We start from the raw sequence: 16,543 nt of genomic DNA, 5'->3' as shown, positions 1-16,543 counted from the left end.
GCATGTGCACCTGAGCAGCGGGGATTGTGGCAAGACGGCTCCCCCGCAGAGGCGCATGTATACTACTAGATGCTTCAGTCATCGGTGCGGGTGCGTCTGGAAGACTTCTTAGCGCTATGGACTTTTTTTGTCTTGAGGCGGCGCTCGTTATTGGATTTTTGGCTAGAGTTCTTATCAGCTTTCGGGCCGTCGCTTGGTCGCTTGGACCGTCGGACACGGTGCAACCAGGAAAACGTACAGGCGATTGATGCGCTGAAGCTGCTCTGGCGAAGCCTCGGCGGGCACAGCATTGCGGCCGGCGAGGACAATGGCCTCGTACAGGCGACGGTAGCAGCTGCGGGCGTTGTCCGACTGCTTGCGACTGTCGTCGGCATGGACGACGATGGTATTTGAGCGTGGGGCCAGGTAGCGCAGGCGCTTGATTTGACTATGCAGAGCTGCAGGGACGTGGGGCAGCAGGGCGTCGAGGGGCACTTTGAGCGTGGCTTTGGAACTGACTCTGGCAGACGGGTAGATGTGGTTAGGCTGGCGGGCGGCGACGAGAGGACGAGTCGAGTAATATTAGGTGTTGGTCATACATACTTGTTCACGTTCTGGCCACCAGGGCCCGATGATCTGCTAAAGGTCAATTCGCCGATAGTCTCGAGAGGGATTGTCTGTGCATGCAGCGCCGCGAGCCACGTCCGGGCAGCATCAAGGCCGTCGTCGGCGCCGTGGGCAGGCGAGCCCGAGGGCGAGGAGGATGAGGAAGACGACGAGTATGGGCAGCAGCAGACAATGCGCCGCGGGAAGCGGGTCGTGGCCGGGGAGCAGCGGACCACAGGGGCGATGCAGGAAACGGGCACAGCAGGGCGAAGAATGAGGCGCGGTTGGAGCAGCAGTCGCAGTCGCAGTCGCAGCAGCAGCAGCGGCAGCGGCATGGCGGTGGTTTGTCAAGATGATCTCATGCAGCGCGGCTAGATGAAGGAATTTACCACACAGCGAGGAGCAGATACATAGTTGGGGCCTCGTCCATCCACATCCATGCCATCCATGCCTACTTACTTCTTACTAGCTAGCCATAGTAGCCCCATCGCATCCCTCGCATATTCCCACCCCCCTTGCAAGCGGGCCCGGCCGCTAAAAAACAGCCATCACGTGTCGAAGCTTAACCATCGCAGTGCGCGGTTCCAGGCTGGTCTCGGAGGGCTCGACGCCGAGTCCCAACATCTGCTCTTCCGGCGCACTCTCTCTCTCGTCGACGATTCCTCTTCGCTCAACTCTACGCCAGCTTGACCTCACCCATCAGCAGCCTCTTGCTTGCCTTGTCACCCCCCCAACCCCCCCAGACGGGCTCGCACCTTGCTCCCCGTGCCTGACGCACACGGCCTGCCTGCCCGCCCGCCTGTCTGCCCTGCCTACTCTCACCTGCCTGCTCTCACCTGCCTGCCCCAACGCCGACGTCTGCTGCGTCTGCGCGTCGTGCCAATCTTCTAACCTTTCTCCGACCATCGCATATAGCACACACAGTAGCCAAGCCCCGCCACCAGCTTCTTCACCTACGCCTAGTGTACCAGATCCTGCAGCCTCCTTCTCTCTCTCCTTCTACCTCCATCTACACCTACCTCTCTCTCTCCAGCCCTTGTTGCGACGGTGCGTTTTCGTAGATGCTTTGAGTTGACCTAGACCCTCGTCATCCCGCGCCGCCTGCTCTCTGCCAGCCCATGCGCTCTGGCCCAACAGTCTACATGAGACCCAACTCCAGCCCGCCGCAGGAAGCTGAGCACATCCGCCATCAGTCGCTGACGCCAGAGAGCCCGCGTCCGCAAAACGTCCCCTCGCCCGCCAACATCCCAATTCTCGTAGAGCACATGGATGCGGCCTATAATGATCTCTCACACAGCAACGGCTCCCACTCCACCCCGGCAGACCACTTTGCACAGCATGCGCACAACCACCACCACCACCCCTCGAACGCCATCACTTCCGCGCCCTACTTTGCCGACCAGTCGCAGCAGCAGCAGCAGTCATCGTCGACCGCCGCTGCCGCTGCCGCCGCCTACCAACACTTAGCAGGGCCTGCAGCACCAGGGGGAGGAGATAATGCGCAGGCGGGATACGCCCCGTCGACAGGCTATGGTATCGGCAACATGGGTACGCAGCCGCACGCTACCTCAATGCAGAATTTCTCTTCGCAGCACCCGTCGCACCCTGCCTCGGCCGCTGATGCGCCCCAGGCGCAACCTCAAGACCTCCATTCTGCGTACCCATACTCCCATGACAGTGCCTATGCCGCTCAGCACGCGCCCACTCAGTCAGCCCAAGGCGCTCACTACCAGACTGAAGCGCGCACTGGGCCCAATGTTGACGTTCAAGCCCTATTGGATTCTCTGACGCCCGCTGCGACCACGGCCAACCCGGGCCAATATACTGCTGCTTCCCATATGCCTACCCAGTCTGCGCAGCCACAGCAGCACAATGCCTCGTCGTTGCCATCAGCCGCGACCAATCTGCCTGCGAGGCCGCCCACCCAAGAACAGCCTGCTACGCACCCAAACTATGACCCCAACGATGATATCAGATCCCATCATCCGCACAGCCAGAGACCATCCAATGTCCAGCAGAGAGGCAGCGCATCTCTCCAGCCCTTGAATGCGCAGAACCGCGACTTTGCCAGCTCCAATGCCTCTGGCCAAACCCAACAGCAAACACAGCGCAGTTCAACGCCTGACGATGAGGATCAGCGATGGCCGCCCGAAGTGAATAGGAGATATGAGGAGTTTTTGGAGCAGGAAAGGAAATTTGTCACCGAAGGCCAGTGGGATCAGTTTCCCATGGGCTCTCGACTTTTTATTGGTGAGCCAAGTTGATTCCTAGGCCACAGCTATCGAACTAACAGTTTCAAAAAAAAGGCAATCTACCCACAGAAAAAGTTACCAAGCGCGACATCTTCCATCGTTTCTATCGCCATGGCAGACTTGCACAGATATCAATCAAGCAGGCATATGGTTTTGTTCAGTTTCTAGACGCCGAGTCGTGTCGTAGGGCACTAGACACTGAGCAGGGACAGGCGGTTCGTGGGAGGAAAATGCGTATGTCAACTTGTCCATGGACATGTAGTGTGCAGCCAACTAACAATGCCAGATCTCGAGATTTCCAAGCCCCAGCGAAACACCAAGAAGATTGACCAGCCGACCCCCGCTTCGCGCCGGCGTTCACGGTCGCCAGACTATACAAGGGGTGGCACAGGGCCCTCGCCCAGGGATAATCGCTATGGACCACACCCAAATTCCATGTCCCCTCGGGATAGGGATCGACGTTTCCGCGACCGGGGTGATTACCGACCCATGCGATCGCCCTCACCTCGGGGCCCCGCACGGGGCATGAGATCGCGGGACAGGAGTCGCGATAGGTTCGACACGCGGTACCGCAGCAGATCAAGGACACCGCCCCGGCGGCACCGGAGTCCATCCCCGCGTCGCGATTACACAGAGGATGGGCTGGACCTTCGCCGCCGACTACCTCATGAAGTACCTGATATTCAGATCCTTGTTCTTAACGAAGGTCTCCCTCGGTATGTCAATCCTTCACAACTTTAATTGAAAGTAGCACTGACGTTCCAACAGGGATTTCATCCGCTACGTCGAGGATACTTTCCGCTCGCAGAATCTACGAAGTAACGTTCTCATACTCAGTGGCCGTTTCCCCGAGCCAGCCGTAGTCCGAAGACAGATTCTAGAGGGCGTTCTGGCCATTGTACGACTCGACACTACAGGCTTAGCCAAGGGCAAAGTCAGCGTTCAGATATTCGATCGACGTGCAGGTGCCAACAACGTCCAATTCAACGGTGAGTACTCTGTTTCAGTTTCCACGAATGCCACTAACATATTCCTAGAATATGCCGACCTAGATCCGACAACAGCTGGTCTTTTGGTCAATAACGCCAAACAAACTCAATCTCGCTCGAACATGCCGCCCTCTACTTCGTACTTTCCTTCCAACATGCCACCACACTACTCCCAGCCCAACAATGCCTTCCCGCCTCTCCCCGCCAGTCAACCTAACATCTCCAATTTGATCGCCTCCCTTGATGGCGCTAGCCTGTCACAATTGCTCGGTGCAATGTCTGGTAGTAACATGGCCCAGAATACGCAACCAACGGCCAACCAGGGACTGAATGCGGATTTGGCACGACTCCTTGCCCAAGTACCAAGCCCTGCCCAAACCCCGGGCTTTGGACCAGCGCCCCCGCCCCATCTCGCGCAGTTGAATAGCCAGTTTCCCGCACTTGCTTCGCTCCTTGCCAACCAGAACCAGACGGTCGCCCCGCCCGTCCAGGCTCCCGCACAGTCTGGCCCTGCCCCAGACATGAACGAGATCATGGCCCAGCTTGCTCAGTATCAACGCTGAGATAGACCGTTCTCGGATACCCCCAAAAGCATTTTAGATACGCAGGACGGCTGTCCCCAACGTCCACCCTCTCCAAAAATCTCCGCCATTACTACCAATTACCCTGTCTTATGTATCACTCCCGTTCGCGTTTGCAGTCGACATATTTGTAGACCCCAATCCCTCCAACTGCGCCACCTAGATCCCTCGAACTTTAGGGCCAAGCCTTTGACGAACCAGCTCACGAAGCCCATTGTAGCACCATCCGGGTCCATTCTGCCAGTGTTTTCGCCCCTGCCCCTCGCAATCCCTACATCCCAAGACCCTCGCAGCAAGATTCCGATCCAGCAACGTACCGAAACCATGCAACACGCCCTGACCGCACCAACATTTCAAGTTATCCCATTGGCTCTAGCGACTGCCCAATCCCGGCCAAGCGGGTTCCGAAAGCCCCAGATACGGCCCCTTGTAATGACTAGATCCATATCTACAATCGCGGCTTACTTACTTCTTGTACTTTTCTTCGCAACAGCGAAATTATCTGTATTTATTCCTGTCTTGCTTCATTTTCATGTACAGTAGTTTCCTTTATCAGTTTTTGGGTTTCCTAACATTCCGCTTGGAAGGTCTCATGGGGCGCTCAGCACTAACGATTTCATCATGTATGGACCGAACCTTTTCTCGGGTTTTTGATGGCTGGTCGGAGTTATCTGCAGCGTTTACAAGTGGGTTTGTTTTCAGGGGAACTATTGGCGCAATCGGTAAAACTGCAATTGAGATATGGCTGTAGCGCGGGATGTAAAATTAGCAATGAATCGTAGCTTGCATTGTCTTGCACAAATTGAGAAGTTCGCATCGAGTTCAATTGCCAATATTCAAGATGACGTTCATGTGAAAAAGTTAATTAGTTTACCTAGTCGGGTTAGCGTCAACGCGAGGTGTGATGACATCGCGATAACGGTGCCTTGACACATTTTTGACATCGCGTATTGGCGACGTCGCAACTAACAGAAGTCAACCATCGACGATTGCTCAAGTTCCCCGCAGGTCGCTATAGTCATACGACTCAGGATTTGCGATGAAATCCCGGCCGATATTTTCCACTTTCGTAAAACCTCTGCAGTCGAATGGCGCATTTGCGAGATTACCACGTCATCGACATTTATACACGCGGGCTACCACAACAGGGTTGAGCTGCCAGATATGGCATGAGAGGTCACAGTACACCACACAACAAGCGGGATGTGAAAAAATAGTCGGGGTGCAAGGCAGGCGGCATGCCTCATCGTCAGCAGCACCAGCGAAAAGGACAGGTCACAATATCACAGCAGCACCTCCGCCATTGAACAAGGCCAACAGTACAAGAGTGCCTGCAAAGACCAGCCCCTCGCGACCTCTACAACCAGCACGGAGTTCTCCGTCCTTCACTCTTCCTCCAGCACCGATACAACCGTCGAAAAGTGCCACCACACCAACCCTCCGAGCCATCGAGAAACTCAATCCCCCACCCTTTACCTACGCCCCCGAAATTTCCGTCCCCGCCCGAAAAGCCGACCAGAACCTGATAAAATGGCTCTGGAGCGCCGGTCGCGCATACCTCGCCTTCTATAAAAAAGGTATCTCGCACGTGCGCCAGACCGCTAAATTAGCAAAGTCTCTGCGCAAAAAGGCAGCTGCTCATACCCCGAAGAAGCCAATGACGGAAGTCTTGACGAGGGCGGAATGGCAGGTTGTAAGGCGAAGTAGGCGCGATGTCCTGCGCCTCCCTGTCTTTGGCGTCTTGATGCTTTTGCTAGGGGAGTGGCTGCCGGTTGTCGTTTTGTATCTTACACCCGTTATACCAGAGGTATGCCGTATACCGCAGCAAGTGGAGCGTACACTACGGAAGCGCGAGGACAAACGTCAAGATCGTTTGAGAAAGATTAGTCTGCAGTCTATGCAGTTGCTGGGTAAAGATCGGCCGGCTACTGGTACATCGTTGTCTGATTCTTCATCATCTTCGGGAGCCATGACCAAGGGCAAGAACTGGAACGACACGACTCTTTTCGAACTCTGTGTCTCGGCCGCCAAGCTAGATGTTTATCCCCCGGTTTTCGACTGGGTTCCCCTCTCCCCACCCAAGTTTTGGCTCCAGCGCAATGTCAGGCGCAAAATGCAGTATCTAGACACGGATTCCAAGCTCATTGAGCGGGATGGCGGACTTGCGGGGTTGAATGCTGAAGAGGTGAAACGTGCGTGTGTGGAGAGGGGGGTGCAAGTGTTGGGTAGGAAGGAAGAGGAGTTGAGGAGGGCGTTGGTGGGGGTTTGGGCTGAGCTCAAGAGATAGAGTCGTTTGATGTAGATGGATAGATGAGGGGGGTTTTAGATCTGCTGGGTTTGTACATAGGGAGGATATACCACTCCCAAATATTTATCCGTTTTTTTTTTCTCTTTCAAACTGGAGATTGCAGTAAAGCCAAACTTCTAGTTCCAACTTACTCATGATCAGAATGCTTACCTTTTGTTTCTTCTCAGTTCTGGGGGATATCAGGAGGGGTGGTGGAGGGAATATCCCTTTCATCATGATTTTTCCCCCTTCCTTTCCAGTATGTTTATGTATTACACGAGTAACATGTCTGTGTCTGTGTGTGTGGAGTTACGATATGTAAGTATTATTTTCATATATCATACACCTTACCCTTCACACAATAACAATCTGGGTTTGAGAGTTAATATTCTAGTTTAGACCCATAAATACGTTCTGTGTAAGGCGGAGGAGGAGGAGGGTGAAAAATGAATATTTTTTTTTTTGGGGGGGGGGGTAAAGAAGGGTGTTTGGAGGTTGTGTTTGCGGGATTTTTTTTTGAGAGAGAGAGAGATTAATGGCTTTATTTGGTTAGTAGTTGGCTAACTCGTTGCGAAAGAGCAAGATAAGAATGAAGAAACATTCAAAGCAACGAAGCCATCAACTTGTCGCTCGGCTATGTGTTGCAAAACTAGAGTAAATTGAAAGGGAAAAAAACAAGCTTCTTATACACAAGTGCACAAGAATTATGGTGTGACCGCCATGCATAGGGGCGTGGGGGAGTCCCCAAGAGGGATTTTTGTGCATGAATCCTTTTTGCGGGGTTAGTTTTGGATAAGGAGATTACATGATATGTTTCCTATTGTAGGAATTGAGGGCTTGGGTGTTGGATGCTGTGTTAGTCAAAGGGCGCGGGTAGGTGATGCGATGTGGTGGGGGGGGGGGGGGGGGAGTGTGATGTAAATGGAGGCAACATCTATCGATCAAGCACCCCACTACCTTTCCCCACCTTGTCTCTTTGTTGTCTCTTTGATCCTCTGTTTACGATATGCTTTGTCGCATTGTAAATTGTATGTGCTTGGGTTCGTCCATCTTCTACCTGTTCGTACAGATTCTCGCACTGAAGCTGGGTTTCAAAATAGCAATTGAGTCTACCATGGAGCTAGAAATCAGCACCGATGAAATGTTGCCACTGTTGAGATAAGAAAAGACTGGTCCAAGCTCATTGGCGATACCTAAGCGCTCTATGACTTGAGATGGAAGAATCAAGACCAATAGGGATATAGGCGACGGATCTGTGTTGCCGTTGTTACCGTGGATTGGGGAATTGTGTGAGTAATGGCAAGGCTTGTAATAGGTCACAGCTCAAAAGGGCCCATCATGCTGCGATTGCGAAATTCAGAGGTGCCAACACACTCTGCATCACGGTCAACAGGTTTGGATTCCAAGTATAGACACTTGGCTTGGATGTTCGTTGGTGTTGCACCAGCATGCGCACGGCAGACTAAGCCCAAAGGGGACTCGGTGACGCACTAAGCCAGGGCCGGTGAATCCCCGGCGACACGTCGGACTTGATGCAAGCAACTGACCATCAACGACCAGTTTGCGCCTCTCTGCACACAGCCCTTGGTAGCCTGCGTCGCCGGGGAGGATGATTCTGGCAAGAGACCCGCGACTACGACATGGCATTTGAGGTGTCGTATGATCTCGAGAATGAGCAACAGTTCTGGGATGGTGAGTGTGAAAGCGTGCGAAAGAGCAACGAGGAGAGACTGCGGAGAGCCACACTCACAGTCTTGCAACCCCGCCAACCAGCCACTCCAACTAACTCGCGCGGCACACACATACAGAACTCGACGACATCGTCTCCACGCGCTGCCACCAGCACGAGATAATCGACAATTCGCTACGGTCTTTTCTCAATGTCACGACCAGTTACAAATGTACGCTGCTGCTGCTGCTGCTACTGCTGCGCCTCCCCGCCCGGGGGGTTCCCTTTGCCGTGATTTCAAGTCGTTGACCGCGAGCAGCCGAGTACCTCCAAACCGACTTTAGCATTGCAAAATGTATCTTTCGCATGCTCGAGGGCGAGCTCTATGCCAAGAATAAACAATACGTACGGCGGCAGATAATATATTGCCTATTGCAAGTACGTGGGATGGTTGTGCTGCTGGATATACGTTGGCTCTGGTGGGCTGACCAAGGATAACAGGAAGATGACAATCCCACGCTTCACATTGTCGCCGCTTTCCTCTTGTACGATGGTCGAAATAGCAGAGATGACGAGGTCTTTGAGATGATGCATTCCGAGGGCACGTTTGCGAGGCTGGTTGAGTTGGTGCAAAAGGAGAGTGTTCAGGAAGAAACATCATTGCATCAGCTGCTGCTGCAATTGCTGTACGAGTCTTCGCGTATTCAGCGATTGACCTACGATGATCTCAGTACGTCTATCATATTTGTCTTACAACCTGCTGCTCACGGCTAATGCTAACATTGGGGTGTAGTGGCTGTGAATGATGCTTTCATTCTTTACCTTTTGGGGATTATAGAAGGTGCCTCTGATGACGCGGATGATCCGTATCACTACCCCGTTATTCGCGTGCTGGTTGGTCTACTTCCAAATACTTCAAATTCCTACGCTGACTGTTGGATAGCTGGTTTTGAACGAACAGTATCTGGTGGCATCTACCACTCGTTACAGCGACGGACGGACTGGCATAACAAATCGCGTCATCAAAGCTATATCCACCCACGGCATGACTTACAAGACCTTTGGATGTAATCTGATTCTTCTTCTGAACCGGGAGTCGGAGACGTCCCTTCAACTTCTTATTCTCAAAGTGCTTTACCTTCTCTTCGGCAATCCCTCGACCGCCGAATACTTTTACACAAACGATCTTCACGTGTTGGTCGACGTCATTCTGCGCAACCTCATCGATCTCCCCCACGACTCGGCCGCTGCAAACGCATTACGACATACATATCTCCGCGTACTCCATCCGATACTCTTGCACAGCCAGATCAGCCGACCGCCCCATTACAAACGCGACGAACTACTGCGTCTCCTCCGCCTCCTCGTATCAAGTGGTAACCATTTCGCGCCCGTAGACGAGACGACCGTTCGACTCGTGAATCGATGTACGAGCGTAGAGTGGCTTCAGCCTGCTGCTGCCGAGTCGCCTACAAACGGCAATGGTAGCAGACAGTCTCCGGTCGAGCAACTAGCAATGGGCCAGAAAGAGTACGCACGGAGAGCATTGGGTATGACTGTGCAAGGCGGAAATGAAAGTTCAACCAGTGTCTTGGAAATCGCGGGCCACACTGCTCAACCTGGAGTTCAGACGCCGAGTATGACGAAGCATGCGCGATGATTTGGGGAGAAACAAGTGTAGGGGGGTGTGTGTTTGTATGGGTTTGTTTCGTGTCCGGTGTGTTTTAATTATTTCATGTTGTGAATTTGGCTTTTCGTGAAAGGGGTTTCGAGCAAACGCTTCTTCTTTCTGTGAGCGAGTTGAGATATCCACTTGCATTATCCTTTATGAGTATATTGTGGTGAGAAGGCTTTTTCTTTCTTTCAGCAGTTCAGATTCCTTTGATTGATTCCGACCAAGTATAGCGCGAAATTCTCATTTCATCACGCACATCTCCGTCTTCTCGTCATATGACCTTTTGCTCAACCCTCCGATCCAGGCGGAAACAAGGGACCAAGCCCCGCTAAAAGGATCGACATGGCGGAAATGTCACGCGCCAAGACCTGTTGGGGCGCGGCGATTACTGTACTACTTCCATTCCACGTGAGTGTATGAAGGTATTTTTTCTCATCCACCTGGAGAAGGGGGTGGGGGAGTGTAGGGTGGGTTGGGTATAAGTGATATCGTCACGATCTTGGGCTGCATACAGGATGTATGTATGTAATCACAAATTCAGAAGTGCCGAGATCAAGTGGCCTTAATTTATCGGTGAGATGTTGTGTTACGCGTTGTATACCGGTACCAGAAGGTTGCAGATGAGCGAGAGAGTTTTTTTTTATAAGGGCTTGGCTTGACTGAGCTGGAATGGTAGTAAGGTGGAGATTGTCATATTGTGCGTTATTTGCTTGCCATTTTTTTCCCCCAAGGGAGAAGGCAATATGGGAGAATGTTGAAAAGCACTACATATCTCTTCCCCCGTCTTTTATCGGATATACCCAGTCATTAGATCGGTATGCAAGTCTAAAGTTGAGTAGAGTCATTTACACTTTCCTCGGTATTCGATCATCCGGTTATTTCATTCCTGGTGGTTGTGTAGTACGTGAGCATGTGAGTGAGTTTGAGGCTGCACCATGTACGGTACTCCAAAACAACCAAAGCTAGCGTAAGCCTTTGCCAATGATACGCTACGAGGTACGCCAAGGGACATGTAGAAACACCGGCGGAAAACGGTATACAAGTGATCTACATAACGCTTTTCCAGCGTGACTAAATGACTCGGGTCATTCTTTTGCTTTGGGTCCCGTTGTAGCGGTTAGTTTGCTAGGCCCAGAGTTACTTTTGAGGCATCCTTGCCACCCATAGTAGGCGTGGCGCTAATTTTGAGTTGCCCTTTCTGAGTATGTTTCCCCCTTTCCCTCTGCCTTACATCTTGCAGCCATGACCGCCATTGCCGAGACGATTGAGCCGTTAAGCCATCGTGTGCGTTACTTTGTGGTTTGGCTTACGGCGCAGTTCTAAACCCCGGGAGGAATGGTGTGTACCGGATACACCGCCCCGACTGTTATCACACGTGCGGATGTAGATGCAGTAGTCCGCGGGCGGGAGATATATGGCAAGTCAAACGGCGTCGAAGGTTACATCGATGCAAGTGGTGCAACATGAGTAGTGGGTGTTGGCAACTGCCAAAATCTCTGGACGCATCATTATACTCGTGGCGTTTCTTGGGATGCAGTCGCAGTGTATATGGCTTTTGATTATGAAAGTATACCGAGAAAATGCTGTATACAGTAATGTTAGCCTGTATGCATGGTTTGTTTCATTGAGCGATGGCGGGTCTGTGGCACCTTGGTAAATACAGGAACAAGTGTATCCGGGAAAATATGTTAATGGTTCCCAGAAATAAATGTATCACAGAATTTAAATTAAAAAAAGGGAGACTTAACAATGCCGAACTTTGTGATACCGCAGAACATCCTGCATCTCCGACAGCACCTGCATTGGCATCATCGATTGAACCGGTGGTTGAGAATTCACGGTCCAAACGGTCGGCACCGTAAACTTAATAGATGGTTGTCCATCACGGTTCACTCCCCACCTTTAGCCGGACTGTATCAAATGCCAATGGTCATTAGTACCAGTGCTGCCTCGTCTGTGCACTAGAACGAGGGATCTGCCATCAGTCCGCCCTTTCGGACAAACAAGCACCTGTATGTTATTGTGGCTGGAGAGCAACACCAAATTACTCTGCAAACTATCTGGACATCTTGGTAGCAAAACCCAAGATTCCAACATCCAACATCAACCAAACTCTCTCCTTCCGTCACACCGGTACACCGGCACCAAACAGCCAAAAACAAACTCTTCGCCGTCCGCTCACCACCCCACAGCGACACACGTTTTCATATCTCGACACTTGTTTTTCCATCCCTCACCGGCTGATTGCCGCCCCCACACCAGCCAAGGCACTCAACAAAGACCAGCACAAAACGTAATCACCAGACACAGGCACGCCGTTCACCCATGCCGAAACAAACGTGTACACACACTCACACAAAAAACCAAGCAAGCAGCCCAGCCACCCCCCCGACCAAACTTCACACCTACACTACACGTCCCACTCCCCTTCCAACGGCCACATCATCCACCCCGTGTCCCCCCGACAATGATGCCATACCCACGTGCCCCAAAACCACCGTATTCGCCTTCCCTTCTTCTTCTTCTTCTTCTCTTAGAAAAAGAAAAGAAAGCAGGAAAACGAAAGTACCATCGTGCACTGATACATTGAATACGTAAATACCATACACGTCCAAACACACACACACACACACACACACCCATCGTTCACCCTCCTTCGCTTACAGCCAACTTCGGATTCGCAAAGCAGGACAATTCGCCTTTTTTGCTTCTTTTTTTACTGTATACAATACCTGTCATATTTGGTATATGTGACTAAACCGCTTTTTTTTTCGTTTTTTTCGCGTTTAGATGAGCGCAAAGTCAAGACAAAAAAAAAGCACGTTGTTGTAGATATTTGGGTGGTTTGGCCTTTCCCGGGTTCGCCCCGGGGATGAATTCTAAACCCGTGGCATGTGAAAATGCGGATGAGAGGGGAGAAAAAAAAGTGCCGTTGTTTTGGTTCTTTTCTGCACATGCAGGATAAAGTGGTGATGGTGGGTGTGATATGGGAGGTTGTTTGGAAGCGAGCAATTGCGCGGCGGGCGCGTGGTTTGTTTACTGGACCGCTGAAGCAGGGAAAGAAAGCGCTTGGTGTTGCGGCCCAAGCTTGGCGGAGGAGCCTGGACGGGGCGAGAAGGTGGGAGTGTAAAGCAAATGCGAAGAATGCCGGAGCGAAAGATGGTGTAATTGCTTCAGGTGGTGAGCACAGATGCGCCGGATAGAAGGTCATCACGATCGCAAACACAAATGCCATTTCCAAAATTAAAAGTTTCGATTTCTAAATTCGTACAATCCGTAAACTGATGCTCAACCCATGTATCGAGGAGCTCCCTGCGCTTACGTTGTCTCGAAAAAAAAAGAGCGTGCTTTTCTCGTGGACCAAGACATGTTCGTAAGTGAATGGGAAAGCCCTCGATGTGTCCTCCAGGGAAACCGAAAAAGAGTCCGCCAAAGAACAAGAAAAACAACAGAGTCGTGACAAGCAAAACTGTCCAGTAAACCCTACGTGTGTCTATGTGAAAAGTCGTGTCTCGTGTCGAACAACGCTTCACCAATCGCGGAGGAAAATACAGTTATAACCGCAAAAGGAAAGGGGGGAATCATAAAGAAGAAGAAGAAAAAAAGACTTTAGGCCATGCGGCCTTGGTGGTCGCAAATGCTCTCGGAAGATGCATTTCGCGAGACGGCGTTGCTGGGAACACGAGTTGGGGCCTGTGACAATGGATCAGGCGATGAATCACTACTTTTCCGCTTCTCAGACATCTCGGATTTGCCGTATTTGAGCTTGAGGATTTGCCCAACACGCTGGCCATTGCTGCATGGAAGGTACCAGCGTGACACGAGCATGCAAGCACATGAGAGCAACAGATTAGTGCCGGACCACAACTGAACGGTGAGGTAGGTCTGGTAACGGGTGATGAGGTGTCCAGCAATAATGGGACCGGTGAGGGCTGGGATTGCAGCAAAGGTGTACATCATGCCGGTCCAGTGGCCAAGTTTCTTCTTTGCAAAGTGTCTAGTATCCGGTGCAGTGTAAGAGCAGTTGAGAATATTGCCGATAGATGCTGGGGGCAGGCCAATAACCATGCCAGAGAAGACGCCAAACACGACACAGAATGCGAGAGCAGCTGTCTCCGACCCTGCGAGTGTCCAGAGAAGCAGTGTCAGCAAGGAAGCGGTCAACTGAGAGCCGATGTGCATGTTGACGGCACCAATTTTGTCTGAGAAATGAGCTAGAAGCATACGTCCAACGGTTGAGGCACCGTTGACGATGACCAGAAGCCAGAATGTCTGCAAAGGTTGATCGGTCGGGTTCTTGGGAGCGATTGGCGACCTGACCCGTTCACGAGTGCCAAATCCGCGGACTGATGCCCACTGATAGACGTTAACTGATGAACTGGTTATGGAGAGGGGAAAATACTTACTTCCTCAAGATTGAAGAAGACAGGATAGAAGCCAAAGAACATGAAAGCAATACCAGCGGTGAACCAGCACCAGGATTTGTTACGGAAAGCTTCCATGTCAACCCATGTCCTGATATTGCACCATGTCTGTGGTGTATGATGCTCGTGGTCTGGGTCTGGAGTGCAGAAGATGAACGAGAAGATGCAAGTCACCGAAGTGAGAGTCGCAACATAACGGACAGCGTCGTTGAAACCAACAGCGTCGATGAGGTAACGAAGCATGGTGGGGTAGATTACACCAGCTACGCTAGCACCGCAGGCAACGTAGCCTACGGCAAGTCCTCTGCGTTTGGGGAACCACGTGGAAGCAACTGGTGTCAAGTTAGCGGTAGTTTCGATACGAATCAATGAAGTCTGCTTACCTTGAGAGCTAGATACAAAGAAAGTTGCCATGCCGATGCCAACAACAAAGCCCTGAGTGGCCCAAATAGCGCCAAAGCTTGCCATGCCTTCGATGTCACTGGGGTGTACAACACTAAGCATGAAGAGACCAAACGGTACGAGGAACGTGCCGCATCCAATCACCTTGCGGAAATGTCCGGCATCTAGTAGTCGTCCAACGACGTTGGAGAACAACAGTACAAGTGCAGACTCAGTCGATCCCACCAAGTTCAGTTCGAGCTGGTCAACTCCTCGTAGGGAGTGCCCGACGTAGTATGAAGACCAAGTACCATAAGCGTTTACAAGGCCCCAAGAGTTGAACATGAGAAAGAAGCAACCTAGCAGGCATGCATAAGCACGCCACGAGCGCGGCCACTCAGCCTCATGCAGTGCGTCGAGGGAGGTTATGGGGGATTCGTTTCGCATAGAGCTGGTGGCAGTTGGAGCTTCCGAGAGTGGCAGGGTTCTCTCGCTGGGCTTGTAGCCCTGCTGGTAAGGGAATTGGAATTTTTTCATGGTGAGGGTAGTTCCTGTTCCTCCAGAAAGGTGAGGGGGGAAGCGGAAAGAATGAACTGAAGTCGAGGAAAGCGTAGATGTGCTATGTAACAAGGTGCTCAACACAGATAGTATGTGTTGGAGGGGACGCGCTCGAGTGCGCGCACTAATAGTGGGATGTTACAGTTTGACCCAAGAGTCAAAACGGTGGGAGGAAAGATATAAGTACAATACGTAGGCTCAAGCCAGTCATGGATGTGGGACAAGGGCCTAAGGCACCGATTGATAAAGGGTTCTTTTACGGCTCCACTTCTGCTAAACACACCCGCAGCTCCCGCGTAAAGTGTGGCTGGCTTTTCCATAGTGACGTGGTAGTCAAACCGGCCGTGTGATGGAGGGATTGAGTGCCGTCACGCACAAGCACCACAAGGGTGCAAGACCAAGAGAAGCCAAGGCAAATACGGGCTTTGGGAGTCCGCCATCGACAGGGTATATTACATTACCTTCCTAGAGACTCCCGGTTCGTGCGGCCCAAAGCTCAGAGCTAGTCTAAGTGCTGATTTGGTGGTAATGATCTGCGGACGAGGACGTTCCAGCGCTGGCTGCGTTTGGGCTCCCACGCAGTCGACTGTTGTTGCGAAGCGGCGCCACTTGCAACAAGCGATAAGGCTGTTCTCTCCGTGCTGTTTGCGACCTGACTCGTCATCTCATGGGTGCTGTGCGCTACACTCAGCGGCACTGCGCGGAACTGGGTGCAGCTAACCACGGTACGTAGTTTGTGTAGCGATGCCATGATTCCCTTTACAATCGTCGACATTGCTCGCAGGCTGTGCATCCTTGGCCTGTTCCACAAAAACAAAGGTGCCAATGGGTCGTGGACGTTGTGTAGAGTGTGATAGGGGTTGAGGCGCCAAACAAAGTTGCGTTGGACGGCGGAGCGGGTTGTCGTCGCTTGGCAGCGTGTCAGCGGGAGGCTCGAGGATGCGGCTCGATTGGATCGGTAGGATGCACAAGGGCCAAGAAGTGCCCAAGTAATGATGTACAATTCCGCCTTGGCCTGGTCCACATATTTTGCCAGGGTTGAAATTGAGTCTCCTGCAGCTATTACCGCTGGCGACTGCTCGAGCTCTGGGCAGCATCAGCACATGAGCACACTCGACGTTGGCCATACGCAGGCAAGGTGA

At 52.0% G+C, this 16,543-nt stretch overlaps 5 protein-coding genes across 5 annotated transcripts; 3 read left to right on the top strand and 2 right to left on the bottom strand.

The window, feature by feature from the left end:
- Positions 1–74: 74 nt before the first annotated feature.
- Positions 75–920, bottom strand: COCVIDRAFT_107961 (hypothetical protein; the record flags this gene model as incomplete). Its single annotated transcript, XM_014697832.1, has 3 exons — positions 75–162; positions 239–499; positions 583–920. The coding sequence occupies 3 exons, from the start codon at positions 918–920 to the stop codon at positions 75–77; spliced, it is 687 nt and encodes a 228-aa protein (XP_014553318.1).
- An 807-nt stretch (positions 921–1,727) lies between these two features.
- On the top strand, positions 1,728–4,389 carry COCVIDRAFT_108004 (hypothetical protein; the record flags this gene model as incomplete). The annotated part of the gene is made up of 5 exons (XM_014697831.1): positions 1,728–2,835; positions 2,892–3,071; positions 3,124–3,553; positions 3,606–3,826; positions 3,875–4,389. The coding sequence occupies 5 exons, from the start codon at positions 1,728–1,730 to the stop codon at positions 4,387–4,389; spliced, it is 2,454 nt and encodes an 817-aa protein (XP_014553317.1).
- A 1,057-nt stretch (positions 4,390–5,446) lies between these two features.
- Positions 5,447–6,694, top strand: COCVIDRAFT_18760 (hypothetical protein; the record flags this gene model as incomplete). The annotated part of the gene is made up of 1 exon (XM_014697822.1): positions 5,447–6,694. One exon carries the CDS (start codon positions 5,447–5,449, stop codon positions 6,692–6,694), a length of 1,248 nt encoding a protein of 415 aa, XP_014553308.1.
- A 1,640-nt stretch (positions 6,695–8,334) lies between these two features.
- COCVIDRAFT_29437 (hypothetical protein) lies at positions 8,335–10,023 on the top strand (the record flags this gene model as incomplete). The annotated part of the gene is made up of 6 exons (XM_014697830.1): positions 8,335–8,386; positions 8,503–8,595; positions 8,683–8,801; positions 8,865–9,093; positions 9,157–9,257; positions 9,307–10,023. The coding sequence occupies 6 exons, from the start codon at positions 8,335–8,337 to the stop codon at positions 10,021–10,023; spliced, it is 1,311 nt and encodes a 436-aa protein (XP_014553316.1).
- A 3,624-nt stretch (positions 10,024–13,647) lies between these two features.
- On the bottom strand, positions 13,648–15,380 carry COCVIDRAFT_29436 (hypothetical protein; the record flags this gene model as incomplete). The annotated part of the gene is made up of 3 exons (XM_014697829.1): positions 13,648–14,394; positions 14,445–14,794; positions 14,846–15,380. The coding sequence occupies 3 exons, from the start codon at positions 15,378–15,380 to the stop codon at positions 13,648–13,650; spliced, it is 1,632 nt and encodes a 543-aa protein (XP_014553315.1).
- Between the last annotated feature and the right edge of the window lie 1,163 nt (positions 15,381–16,543).

The sequence above is a fragment of the Bipolaris victoriae genome (genome assembly GCF_000527765.1).
Source record: "Bipolaris victoriae FI3 unplaced genomic scaffold scaffold_89, whole genome shotgun sequence".
NCBI lineage: Eukaryota > Fungi > Ascomycota > Dothideomycetes > Pleosporales > Pleosporaceae > Bipolaris > Bipolaris victoriae.
The sequence above is the reverse complement of the archived record's forward strand: the minus strand, read 5'-3'. Positions and strand labels throughout refer to the sequence as shown.